The sequence below is a fragment of the Geotrypetes seraphini genome, chromosome 3 (assembly GCF_902459505.1).
Source record: "Geotrypetes seraphini chromosome 3, aGeoSer1.1, whole genome shotgun sequence".
In the NCBI taxonomy this organism is placed as follows: domain Eukaryota; kingdom Metazoa; phylum Chordata; class Amphibia; order Gymnophiona; family Dermophiidae; genus Geotrypetes; species Geotrypetes seraphini.
In genome coordinates, this window is record NC_047086.1 from 137,954,385 (window position 1) to 137,966,822 (window position 12,438).

General features: G+C 42.7%; 1 protein-coding gene across 4 annotated transcripts in view; it reads left to right on the plus strand.

The window, feature by feature from the left end:
- Positions 1–12,438, plus strand: part of DNMT3A (DNA methyltransferase 3 alpha) — a 660,717-nt gene that overhangs the window by 647,401 nt on the left and 878 nt on the right. For all 4 annotated transcript variants that reach the window (XM_033935457.1, XM_033935458.1, XM_033935459.1 and 1 more), the window contains one exon: positions 7,509–7,627. In XM_033935457.1, the coding sequence (XP_033791348.1) occupies positions 7,509–7,627 (119 nt within the window). The remainder of the gene's footprint in view (positions 1–7,508; positions 7,628–12,438) is intronic.

Consider the following 12,438-nt stretch of genomic DNA (forward strand, 5'->3'; position numbering starts at 1 on the left):
AGCTATCAATGCAGGCTGTCATTTCTGAAGCATGCCTCTTCTTGAGGTTACCAGCGCTCCAACACCCTGCTGCACCTATGGTACCAGCTGAGCCGCGAACAGTACCGGTGCCTCATTTTCATGGATTGATCTTCTGAGTGGTGTCGATTACATTTGGTACCGCTGAACATCGATAGCTTCATCGATATTATCACCAGCATCACTGGCATTTTCAGCATCGAGTCTCTCGATGCATGCCTATCATCGATGCCATCATTCATCAATGCAGGCTGTCATTTCTGACGCGCACTTCCCCTTGGGGTTACCAGTGCTTCGACACCCTGCGGCAACTATGGTACCAACTTCATAGCCCTTAGTGCCAGTGCAATCACTCACTGTAAGCAGGGGAACTGTATGGTGCATGGCTGGCCATGAGATTACAATGATTTTGGCCTCGATGCCCCTTTTTCTCTACTCGGTACCAATCCAGCTTAATTAGCATCAGTCTCTGCTTGGTACCAATCCATCTCTGCTCTGTATTATTTGCCTACATTGAGACTCAATACCGATGCTTCATTTTATCGTTGCTGCTCCTATAGCTTCATTTTCAACAACCAGTACCGATGCTTCCATTGTTTCCCTCAGTACCAGCTTAACCTCAGCAGTCACAATGGTCGTCGACCAACATGCTGGTTCCTGCTCTCCATAGCTCATCGATTCATATTGACTTCATAACTCTCACGAGGCACTTTCAGTGTCTTGGTCTGTACCATCGAGTACTCTGAACTTCCAATGTTGGACCTTTTCTGCTGCTTCTCTACTGTGCATATTTGCATTGTCAGCACCATTGAGATGACTCCAGAAGGATCCAGTATGGCTATAGAGTCTTTTAAAGTTGGATCTCTTCTTCTGCTTATTATGAACAATCACTAGAGCAGGGATGTCAAAGTCCCTCCTTGAGGGCTGCAATCCAGTCGGGTTGTCAGGATTTCCCCAATGAATATGCACAAGATCTTTTTGCATGCACTGCTTTCGTTGTATGGTAACAGATCTCATGTATATTCATTGGGGAAATCCTGAAAACCTGACTGGATTGCGGCCCTCGAGGAGGGACTTTGACATCCTTGGTGTAGAGCATACTAATCATGGAATGTCTCTTTTGATTCTCTCTGCCACTGTAATGCCATACAGGAATCCATCAGGGGTGTAGAATTTGATAAAAATGGATGACCTATTCTAACCATCATGACAACACTGCTTCTTGCCATACCAAGCTTCTGAACACAGGGAGTAGAGCCTGTTAAGCTTGGATCTCCTTATATATTTTTATCAGTTCTTTTCCTTCACTTGCTCCGCCTGCTCAAATCGGAGCTTTTGGGGCGGAGCACTACACATTTATTTTTTATTTGGAGGCCAACTCTCCCTTCATCCCATTCAGTAAGCTATGGAGTCCCACATGTAAGAATATGCTGCCTGCTTGTCCTAGGATAAAGCACAGTTACTTAACTGTAAAAGGTGTTATCCAGGAACAGCAGGCAGATATTCTCACATTCCACCCACCTCCTCTAGTTGACTTCTTCACTTGGGTATAGAACTGATGACCTCGCAAGCTGGTGTTGGGCAGGAAGGTACTTGCGCGGTGCAGGCAGTTTTAAAGCTTTCTAAAGCTTAAAGTGACAATACACTTTGGCACTATCCATACCGGGATCTGTGGATGACGTCGCCCACATGTGAGAATATCTGTCTGATGTCCCCGGATAACACCTGTTTTCGAAAGTAACTGTGCTATCTCTCCCTCTCTCTTCATCTCTGGAGGCTCACTCGCATATTTCTTCTGACCTTACTGGTGGGCCTGTGGTTTCTATTTGCTAAAGCTGCTTGTAAAACAGGCTTCTCCAAATACCTGACTGCCCCCTTATCTACTTTTTAAACACATTTCTATTTTCTAAACATATTTCATGTTTCATTTTAATTATATACTGTATATATGTCAATATTCAAAGTCATGTATCTGGATAATGGGTACCATTATTCAGATAAATGGTTTAGTCCAGCCTTTCTGTGGATATTCAGCAGCATCGTTTCCAGTGTGACAGATACTCTATTCCTGAACCTGTGGGTAGACAATCCTTTCTCGTGATAATTCTTGTACAGAGCCTCATTAGCATTCTTTTGCTGCACCTCCCATCCTTCTGGGCTATCCTCCAGTTCCTCAATTGCCTCTCTACAAGCAAGATGGTAGGATCTGGTCTTTTCTGCTCCTGATTAGATTATATTTGGGGGGTTTTGGACCATTTGTGTGACTTTTCAGTGCTGCAAGGCTATGGCCTCAGGTTTAAAAGCAGTTGTTGCAGTGTCTTTTGTCACCCAGACTTCCCACTCCAAGTTGTGCCATGATTCAGAGGCAATTGCTGGAATGGATCCCAGTTTCTAATGTTTGCTGCTTGTGTCCCTGGGCAAATCACTCAATCCTCCATTGCCCCAGGTACATTAGATAGATTGTGAGCCCACCAGGACAGATAGGGAAAATGTTTGAGTACTTGGTTGTAAACCACTTAATTAACTTTAATAGGCGGTATATAAATACCTAAAATTTAAATTAAAAAAAAATTATGTCACTGATGCTCTTTATGTTCCTTTGAGTCGTGAGCAAAATGTCTGCTTATTCCACTTCCGCCCACTGGATGCTATGGTTCAGACACTGGGCAGCGCAGGTGATCTTGTGTAAACTACCCTTTAAGGGACATTTATTCTTTGGAAAAGGTGTGGATGATCTTATGACCAGTGTGCAGGATCACAAGGCAAAGTATTTACCGGACAGCAGACCTAGAGCCCCTAAAGCAGAATTTCTCAACACACGGTAAGGGTATGTGAGCCGCTTGTTGGAGATACGCGGCACTACGCTGATCTCCCACCCACCTTCCTCTTTAATCACTGGCCGCCGCCAGGAATTCCATGCCCTCCTTTTTCCAATTGACGTCAGAGGGAAGGCTTGTGGGTCAGCCATGTGCAGCATGTAAAAATCCCCAAATGCATTACTCTGCTTTTCTTTACATTGAATTTTAGTTACCAGATATTAGACCATTCCTCAAAATTTTGTTGAGCCTTTTTCATGTTTTCCACTCCCTCCTCAGTGTCTACTCTGTTACAAATCTTGGTGTTATCCACAAAAATCAAATCTTTCCTTCTAACTCTTCAGCAATGTCACTCACAAACATATTGAACAGGATCGGCCCCATCACCAAACTCTGAGGGACTCCACTACTCACCTTTCCTTCCTCCGAGCGACTTTCATTAACCACCACCCTCTGGCATCTTTCCGACAACCAGTTTCTAATCCAGTTCACCACTTTGGGTCCTAACTTCAGCCCTTCAAGTTTGTTCAAGAGCTTCCTATGAGGAACTGTGTCAAAAGCTTTGCTGAAATCTAAGTAAATTACATCTAGCATATGTCCTTGATCCAGTTCTCTGGTCATCCAAACAAAAAATTCAATCAGGTTCGTTTGGCACGATTTACCTTTAGTAAAGCCATGTTGCCTCGGATCCTGTAACCCATTAGATTCTAGAAAGTTCACTATCATTTCTTTCAGCAACACTTTCATTATTTTTCCAACAACCTAAGTGAGGCTTACCGGCCTGTAGTTTCCCGCTTCATCTCTGTGACCACTTTTGTGAATAGGGACCACATCTGATCGTCTCCAATCCCCAGGAATCACTCCCATCTCCAGAGATTTGTTGAACAAGTCTTTAATAGGACCTGCCAGAACCTCTCTGAGCTCCCTCAGTATCCTGGGATGGATCCCATCCAGTCCCATCGCTTTGTCCACCTTCAGTTTTTCAAGTTGTTTATAAACATTTTCCTCCATGAATGGCGTAGAATCTATTCCATTTTCTTGTGTAACTTTGCTAGACAACCTCGGTCCTTCTCCAGGATTTTCTTCTGTGAACACAGAGCAGAAGTATTTGTTTAGCACATTTGAGTTTTCCTCATTACTCTCCACATATCGGTTCCTAGCATCTTTTAGTTTAACAATTCCACATTTCATCTTCCTCCTTTCACAATATATCTGAAAAAAAAATTTTATCTTCCTTTTTTACATCTTTAGCCATTTGCTCTTCCACCTGCACTTTCCACCTGTATCTCTCTCTTGGCTTCTTTCAGTTTCACCTGGTAGTCCTTTCTGTACTCCTCTTCTTGGGTTTTTTTATATTTCAGGAACGCCAACTCTTTGCCTTTATTTTCTCCACCACAAGTTTAGAGAACCATATCGGTTTCCTTTTTCTCTTGTTTTTATTTATTTTCTTCACATAAAGGTCCGTAGCCATTTTTATTGCTCCTTTCAGCTTATACCACTGTTTTTCCACTTCTCTTATGTCCTCCCATCCTAATACCTCTTTCTACAGGTACTCTTCCATTTTATTAAAGACCGTACGTTTAAATCTAGGACCTTAAGTATTGTGTGGCCGCTCTTCACTTTAGCTGTTATATCAAACCAAACCGTTTGATGTTCGCTACTTCCCAGGTGAGCACCCACTAGAACATTAGAGATACTCTCCCCATTTGTGAGGACCAGATCCAATATCGCTTTTTCCCTCATGGGTTCCGTCACCATTTATCTGAGCAGAGCCTCTTGAAAGGTATCCATAATCTCCCTACTTCTTTCCAATTCTGCAGACGGAACTTTCCAATCCACATCTGGCAGGGTGAAATCTCCCAACAGCAGCACCTCCTCTTTCTTTCCAAACTTTTGGATATCCACAATCAGATCTTTATCTGCGATTGAGTCGGAGGTCTGTAGACTACATCCACGTAGATAGAAGTTCCATCTTCTCTTTTCAGAGCGATCCATATCGCTTCTTCCTCTCCCCATGTCCCTTGCATATCAGTCGCTTGGATATCGATCTTTACATAGAGAGCTACTCCTCCACCTTTTTGACCATCTCTGTCCTTTCTAAAAAGATTATATCCCAGTATGTTTGCATCAGAGTAAGTGAGCTTCAGGCTGTAGTAGCTGATCCACCTTATATAAAGTTTCATCCCACACACTTGAAGTTCCTGTCTAAGATAGTGTCAGAGTTCATCTTAACCAGTCAATTGTTTTGCTCAACTTCAATGCTAAAAAATGTAAAGTGATGCACCTGGGTAAAAGAAATCTATGCAGGACTTACACGTTAAATGGTGAGACCTTAGCTAGGACCACGGAAGAACGGGATTTAGGAGTAATCATTAGTGATGACATGAAAACTGCCAATCAAGTGGAAAAGGCTTCCTCCAAGGCAAGGCAAATGATGGGTTGCATCCGTAGTGGTTTTATCAGCAGGATGCCAGAAGTCATAATGCCACTGTACAGATCCATGGTGAGACCTCATTTGGAATATTGTGTTCAATTCTGGAGACCACATTACCGGAAAGATGTGCTGAGAATAGAGTCAGTTCAACAGATGGCCACCAGGTTGGTCTCGGGGCTCAAGGATCTCCCATATGAAGTAAGGCTGAATAAATTGCAGCTGTACTCACTTGAGGAACGAAGAGAGAGAGGGGACATGATTGAGACATTTAAATATATCACGGGCCGTATCGAGGTGGAAGAGGATATCTTCCGTCTTATAGGACCTTCGTCCACCAGAGGGCATCCGCTGAAAATTAGGGGAGGAAAATTTCATGGTGACTTCAGAAAGTATTTCTTCACCGAGAGGGTGGTCGATCATTGGAACGAACTCCCACGGCAGGTGATTGAGGCCAACAGCGTGGCAGATTTTAAAAATAAATGGGATATTCACGTGAGATCTCTAATGATGTAAAGGCAGGGGGTTGTGAACAAATTCAAGGCGAAGGGTCACTAGAGTGGGCAGACTTGATGGGCTTTGGCCCTTTTCTGCTGTCATTTTTCTATGTTTCTATTCTCAAGACTGTATGCTCATCCTGGTGAAAATGTAGTGCGTACCTTAGATTGCAAGCAAGCATTAGCCTTCTGTCTGGAGCCAACTAAAGCCCATAAGCAGTCCATCCAGCTTGGTTTTTTTCTGACCCAAACAGGATTGAGAAACACATTATTTCCAGTTGCTAGCAGATTGCATATCCTTCTCTTATGCCCAGGCTAGGCTGACTCTGGAGGACTATATCAAGGCTCATAATGTTAGAGCCATGGCCACATTGGTAGCCCACTTGAGGTCAGCCTCCATCTAGGTAATTTGCAAGGTTGTAATATGGTCTTTGGTCCATACATTCATATCTCACTACTGCATTGTTTAGAATCCAACTCCACCCTCCTAGGCCTGGTTTTTGTTCTGTTCCATGCTGCACCTTCACAACTAGTTTGTATATAGTTTCAAGTTAATTTGAGTTCAAGGCCTGACATTTCAAGACTCTATTGTCCTAGCATTGTTGTTTTTACTGAGCTTAGTGTAGCTAGGGATACCCAGATGTGAGAATACTTTCCCACGTTGGAGTTGTATTCCTTCAGCCATATTATTCTACTGAGGAATCTGCACTCGTGTGTCAGGCAGGAAGGCACCCACGCAAACACGGTGGAACACTACTAGAATGTTCTACTTGCTATATACACTAGTCAGCATCCACACTGAGCTCCATCGGATGGTGATATCCAGATGTGAGAATACTTGGCATAGTGTCCTTGGAGAACACCTGCTTACAGGTATGTATCTTTGATTTATTATCTTATTGTACTTCATGTTTGGTCTGTATTCCTGCTAGCTGAGGATTCTAAATACAGACCAAATGCTAAAGTAACACCTTTGTAGCATAGAAAGATTTCTAGCAGTTGTGGTACTACCTCCTTTTCTTCCTTTCAGACCATCTTTCCCACCCATCTTATTTTTTCTCTTCCTTCCCTATTTCCCAACCTGTCTCACTAGATATTCCTTCTGGGGACACTGACAACAACTTGTCCTCACAGTCCTCTTCTTCAGCCATATATGCATGCCAGCAGCAAAAACAGCACTTAAGCATATGCCCTCTGCTGCAGTGGGGCATGCTTGCAGTCTGCATACTTTATATCACGAGACAGGCCTCAGAGCAGCAGAAGGTAATGTGTGTGGGGGGGTGTTATTTCTGGTTCTGCTGCCAGCTCAGGAAAAAGTAATGAAACTAGAATCCCCAGATATAAACTGAGAAAGGTAGGCAGCACTGCACTCGAACAAGCCCCAACCCTAAACTGGGAAAATCTAACTATAAATATATAAATTTATAAAAGTGAGGCCTCAGTACTATAGTAAAAGCTATAGTGCATTGATACCAGTGCTCCTGGCTTGCCATTTAAAAGCGGGACTCAGGAAAAAGAACAAAAAAGAAGCAGCAGGAAGGCAAGGTTTGTGCTGCCACAGCTTGGCAGCAGGACTGTGGGAGATGACCTGAAATCGAAGTAGAAAAGAGAGGGGGCATTTTCCACCTTGTACCAGTGCCTGCAGTTGGAGGGAACAGATGAAAACCACAGCTCCCATGACCAATCACCAAACCCAAGAACCTAAGAGCTAATGTTGATACAAAATGGTTTCCTTGTATTTTTCAGTTCAGCAAAGTGCGAACCATCACTACTAGGTCTAACTCGATCAAGCAGGGCAAAGACCAGCATTTCCCAGTTTTCATGAATGAAAAAGAGGACATTCTGTGGTGCACTGAAATGGAAAGGTAAGTAGCTTGCTCATGAATAAGCCATAACAGCAGCACCAGACATCAAGCAAAGACCACCCATGACTTCTCCATTTGTCATATGCTGTGTCCAAAAATGGAATTGGATTAAAGCAGGGGTGTCCAACCTGCGGCCCCGTGAAGTATTTTGTGCGGCCCCGGTCAAGGGCAATGCAGTGTTTTCCTCTGCTTTGCCCCCGGGTGTTTACCATCTTGCCGGCTTCCTCCTCTGTCTTGCTGCAGCATTTGCACAGCCCCAGAAACATTTTTTTTTTTTTGCCCAATGCGGCCCAGGGAAGCCAAATGGTTGGACACCCCTGGATTAAAGTGTCTGTTTGGAATCTTGGTGCAAGGTCCTTTGGTGAAAATCAACTCCAGACTTTGTACTTATGTGCTTAGTTTGATAATTGCCTGCTAATGGTCAGGAATAAACATGTGTTTTAAACAGTTCAGTCATAATCAGGACAGTTTGTAAACTGAATGCCTAAGTGGAAAGTCTGTTGGAAAAATTTCCCTTTTTTTTTTTTCCTTCTTTATTCATTTTCAAATTTGACAATAAGTGCACAAAATAATATATTTCAACAAGTTATTACACAATAGCACTTTGATATCTACTACATAAAAATCTAGTGATACGTTTACCCCCCTACCTCCCAACCTTCATCATATTTTCAATCAGAATATATACATATTATAGAATATATTTTAACATATTATGTAAAATTGTACCCAACACCCTCCCCCCTTTGGTATGCCAAAAGAAGAAAAAGAAAAGAAGATGTACAGTGTCAGAATCTATGAGACAAACTTGGTTATTTTTATTATATAGAGTGTTTTGGACCCCCTGTTCGTTTACAAAAATTAAACAGTTCTAAGTCCAATAGATGCTGGCACTGTAATCTGGAACCTGGGACACTTGATCATCTACTTTATTATTGTCCCTATATTAAGAAATTTTGGAATTCAATTTGGTCTCAAGTAAATGCATTAATGGAAAATCATGTGGCACTCTCTTACGATACAGTGTTATTTGACTTGATGATGAGGAAAAAAAGTCAAATATCATCAGAAAACAACAAGCTTTTATTAGTTATGACAGGGGTTGCCATCCAACACATAACCAATTGGAAGAATCACAATAACCTTAGTTATACATTTTGGTGGAATACATTATGTCATATATTTAAAATGGAACGAGCAATAGCAATACAAAGAGGGACATATACTAAATTTATAAAAATATGGGGGCCATTGACAAAATATTGTAGTGAATAGTCATCACTTCTTCTTTTTTTCTTCTTTTGGAAAAATTTCCCTTTGAAAACTGGCTAGGAAAAAGTAGATATCTTATACCTCAAGGGAATTTAATTATCCAAAGTGATATGCTTAAATATGTTCTACTAACTCACTTTGTTATTCAAAACAATATCATATCAATCAATCAAGTAACTGAAGTTATTTAGTGAACACTCAGACCCACAGCTGAGGTCTCAGTGAAAAATTCACGGAGCAGCTGTTAAAGAGACCATCATCGTTGTTCACAGTCTCACCCTCCATATGTTGTATGGAGGGTGAGACTGTGAACAACGATGATGGTCTCTTTAACAGCTGCTCCGTGAATTTTTCACTGAGACCTCAGCTGTGGGTCTGAGTGTTCACTAAATAACTTCAGTTACTTGATTGATTGATATGATATTGTTTTGAATAACAAAGTGAGTTAGTAGAACATAGGAAAAAGTAGAAACAAAAGATAATGAGGACAAAACTACAATAAGTGGATTTCTTGCTAGACCTCAAACACCCAAGGCGCTACTTCTAATTCTATTCGTGCCCTTGCTGGGGTGGTGTTTTCATCATTGGCCTTAGCAAATAGCATGTGCAATAAATATTTTTGTTAATTTTCAACAGGCTCTGCATAAATTATAAAGTGCTGCAAAATGTCTAAAGCCCTGTCTGATGTTATAATAAACTATATTAAAAAGTGTTGATATCACCTCGGTAACACCAGCACACAATCCTGCCACTGCAAAATACTATGCACAAACTTATGCAAAAAAAAAAAGAATAACAGCACTAATTCCCAGGACTCGAAGCCTTATGTGTGAAAAAATGCACTGTAAATATTACAGCAAGTCCTAAAACACTAATATAACACCTAGTGAGAAAACAGAACAATGGGACTGCTGCAAGATTTCCACATGGAAACTTTCCAATAAATAAATTTTGAATGAAATACTTTTTCCTACCTTTATTGTCTGAGTATTTTATTTTTCCATTCTTTGGTTACAGTGTCTCTTTGGTTTTTCTGTTTTTTTCTTCTTTCTTTGTAGGGTGTCCTGTCCATTTCAAATATCTTCTCTCTCCATGTCCATCTTCCCTCTGAATTCCTTTCTATCTTTATCTTTATTAGAAACTTCTATACCACTAGTAATGACTATTCTGTCCAACTTCTACCCTCTGTGCCCTTGTCTCTTTGTTATCCCTGTGTCCCCATCCCCTCTGCATCCAGCATTCTCCCTCTGTGTCTCTGTCCTTATCCTACCTCCATGCCAAGAATATCTACTCTGTGCATCACCTGTCTATTCTTTTCTGCCCACACCCCACATCCTGTAGCTTATATAGCTCCCTCTCTCTTACTTGCTCTCTCCTTGCGGTCCACATTTCTACCTCCCAGTCCAGTGTTCCTCCTCCCAAATTCACCCAATCCAGTTTCTCTCTCTCTCTCTTCTTCTCCACTTCCCTCCCCCAATCCAGCAGCACCTTTTGTTCTCTGTCCCCAGTCCAGCAGCACCTCTTCCTCTTACCTTCCCCTACCACCCAGATGCAGCAGCACCTCTCCTTCTCCCCCCCCCTCCATTCCCAGCCCAGCGACACCTTTCCCTTTTACTTCCTCCCACCCAGGTCCAGCAGCACCTCTCTCTCCTCCTTCTCACCAGATCCAGCATCATCTCCCCTCCCCCCCAGGTCCTGTAGCACCTCTCCCTCCTCTTCCTTTCCCCCCAGGTCCAGCAGCAGCAGCTCTCTTTTTGCTTTCACTTCCCTGCACAGCTACCGGTAGCATTACCTCAGCAATTTGCTAGATCAGGCCTGCCTCTGAGAAAAGAGGAAGTTGCATCATTGGATGCAGCTGCAGCCTAGCAAAAGCCCCAAGGCTCCCTGAGTGAATTGCTCAGATCTACAGGGAAGTGAAAACAGCAAGCTGCTGCTGCTGATAGGCCAGGGAGTAGGGGAGACAAAGCGGAGGTAGCAGAAGGAGGGCAGGAGACATGCAGCGCCATATACCCCTGCCAATGGTACACCTACCCTCTAAGGTTCACATAGCACGTGTTGGGAACCTCTGTCCTATAGGATAAATTCTTCAGACCCATTAATTCCCAAGGGGTGATTGATTACCTTAACCATCTTTGTTGTTCACTTTTCCTCTCAACCTCTACACATCTCACACACACACCCATTCCTTTTATCTGGCACCATCTTTATTGTTCACCTTTCCTCTCAACCTCTACACATCTATTCACTCCCTTTCTCAGTTGTCCCCTCTTTCTCACATTCCCTACCTGTTCCTCTCACAACCTTACATCCCATAATCCCTCTCTTGATCTTCACAATGATTCCCGTGCTCCTAATATCTCACCCCTGCTAATTCACACTCTCACTCACTTCTTTGTCCCCTTCTGAGTCACTCATTCTCATACTGTCATCTTCTCTCACATCTACCATTTTTCAACCAACTTAACTCTTTTCAGTCCCACCTTTCCCACCTTACTCTACTGATCTTCCTGGCAACCAGGGCCAGCTCAAGGGACTGTGTTGTCCTGAACCAACCTATGCATTGGAACCACCACCAGTGCAATCTGGTATCTCTCTGCTCCCCCCCCCCCCAAATGATCCAGTATCTCCTTCTCTCTTTCAATTCTTTCCCTTTTGGTGGACCAGATAAGGCCTTGGCTCAGGGCACTGATAATAAAGGATACCAAAAACCTAGTCCAGCTTCTATCCTGCTAGAAGTCTGGAGGTAGACAGGACTGGGATTTTAGCACCCTTCATCACCAGCACCCTGAGCCAGGGCCTCACCTGATCCATAGGTAGAGCCAGCCCTGCTGGCAACAATCTGAGCTAACAAGAGTGATTTGTCAGGTCACCTTTTCTTTTACATATACATTCTGTGATACAGCCCATTAGTGTAACCCAGGGGTGTCAAAGTCCCTCCTCGAGGGCCACAATCCAGTCAGGTTTTCAGGATTTCTCCAATGAATATGCATGAGATCTATTAGCATACAATGAAAGCAGTGCATGCAAATAGATCTCATGCGTATTCATTGGGGAAATCCTGAAAACCCGACTGGATTGCGGCCCTCGAGGAGAGACTTTGACACCCCTGGTGTAACCAGAGAGGCTATAGTGTCCCTAACTTTGCTGTTCTGTAGAGATGGTGGTTTCAAAGTTGAGAAGCCATGACTGCAATAAAGGGGATGTGGACTGTATATTATATGTAAAAGAAAAGTGTATGGCTTGTGTTCTGTGAAAGTTTTCCTTTCATGAAGAGAGACAATGAATAGATTGTGTGAATTTGAAAAGAATGAGATGCTTTTTTCTTTTTGGACATATGCAGGACTTGCATCTCTGCTGTTTCTCATGTACTCCAACATCTTAAAACACAGATCACTTTTTCCATTGTGTGTGAGTGCTGAGATTTTCCCCTTTGATTCATAGGGAGTTGTGGTGAATAAAGATGCAGTAGTATAAAGATAGATGTGTGGGTATGAATTTTTCAGCTTCCAATCAGCCTGCTCAAATAATTATTTGCTTTG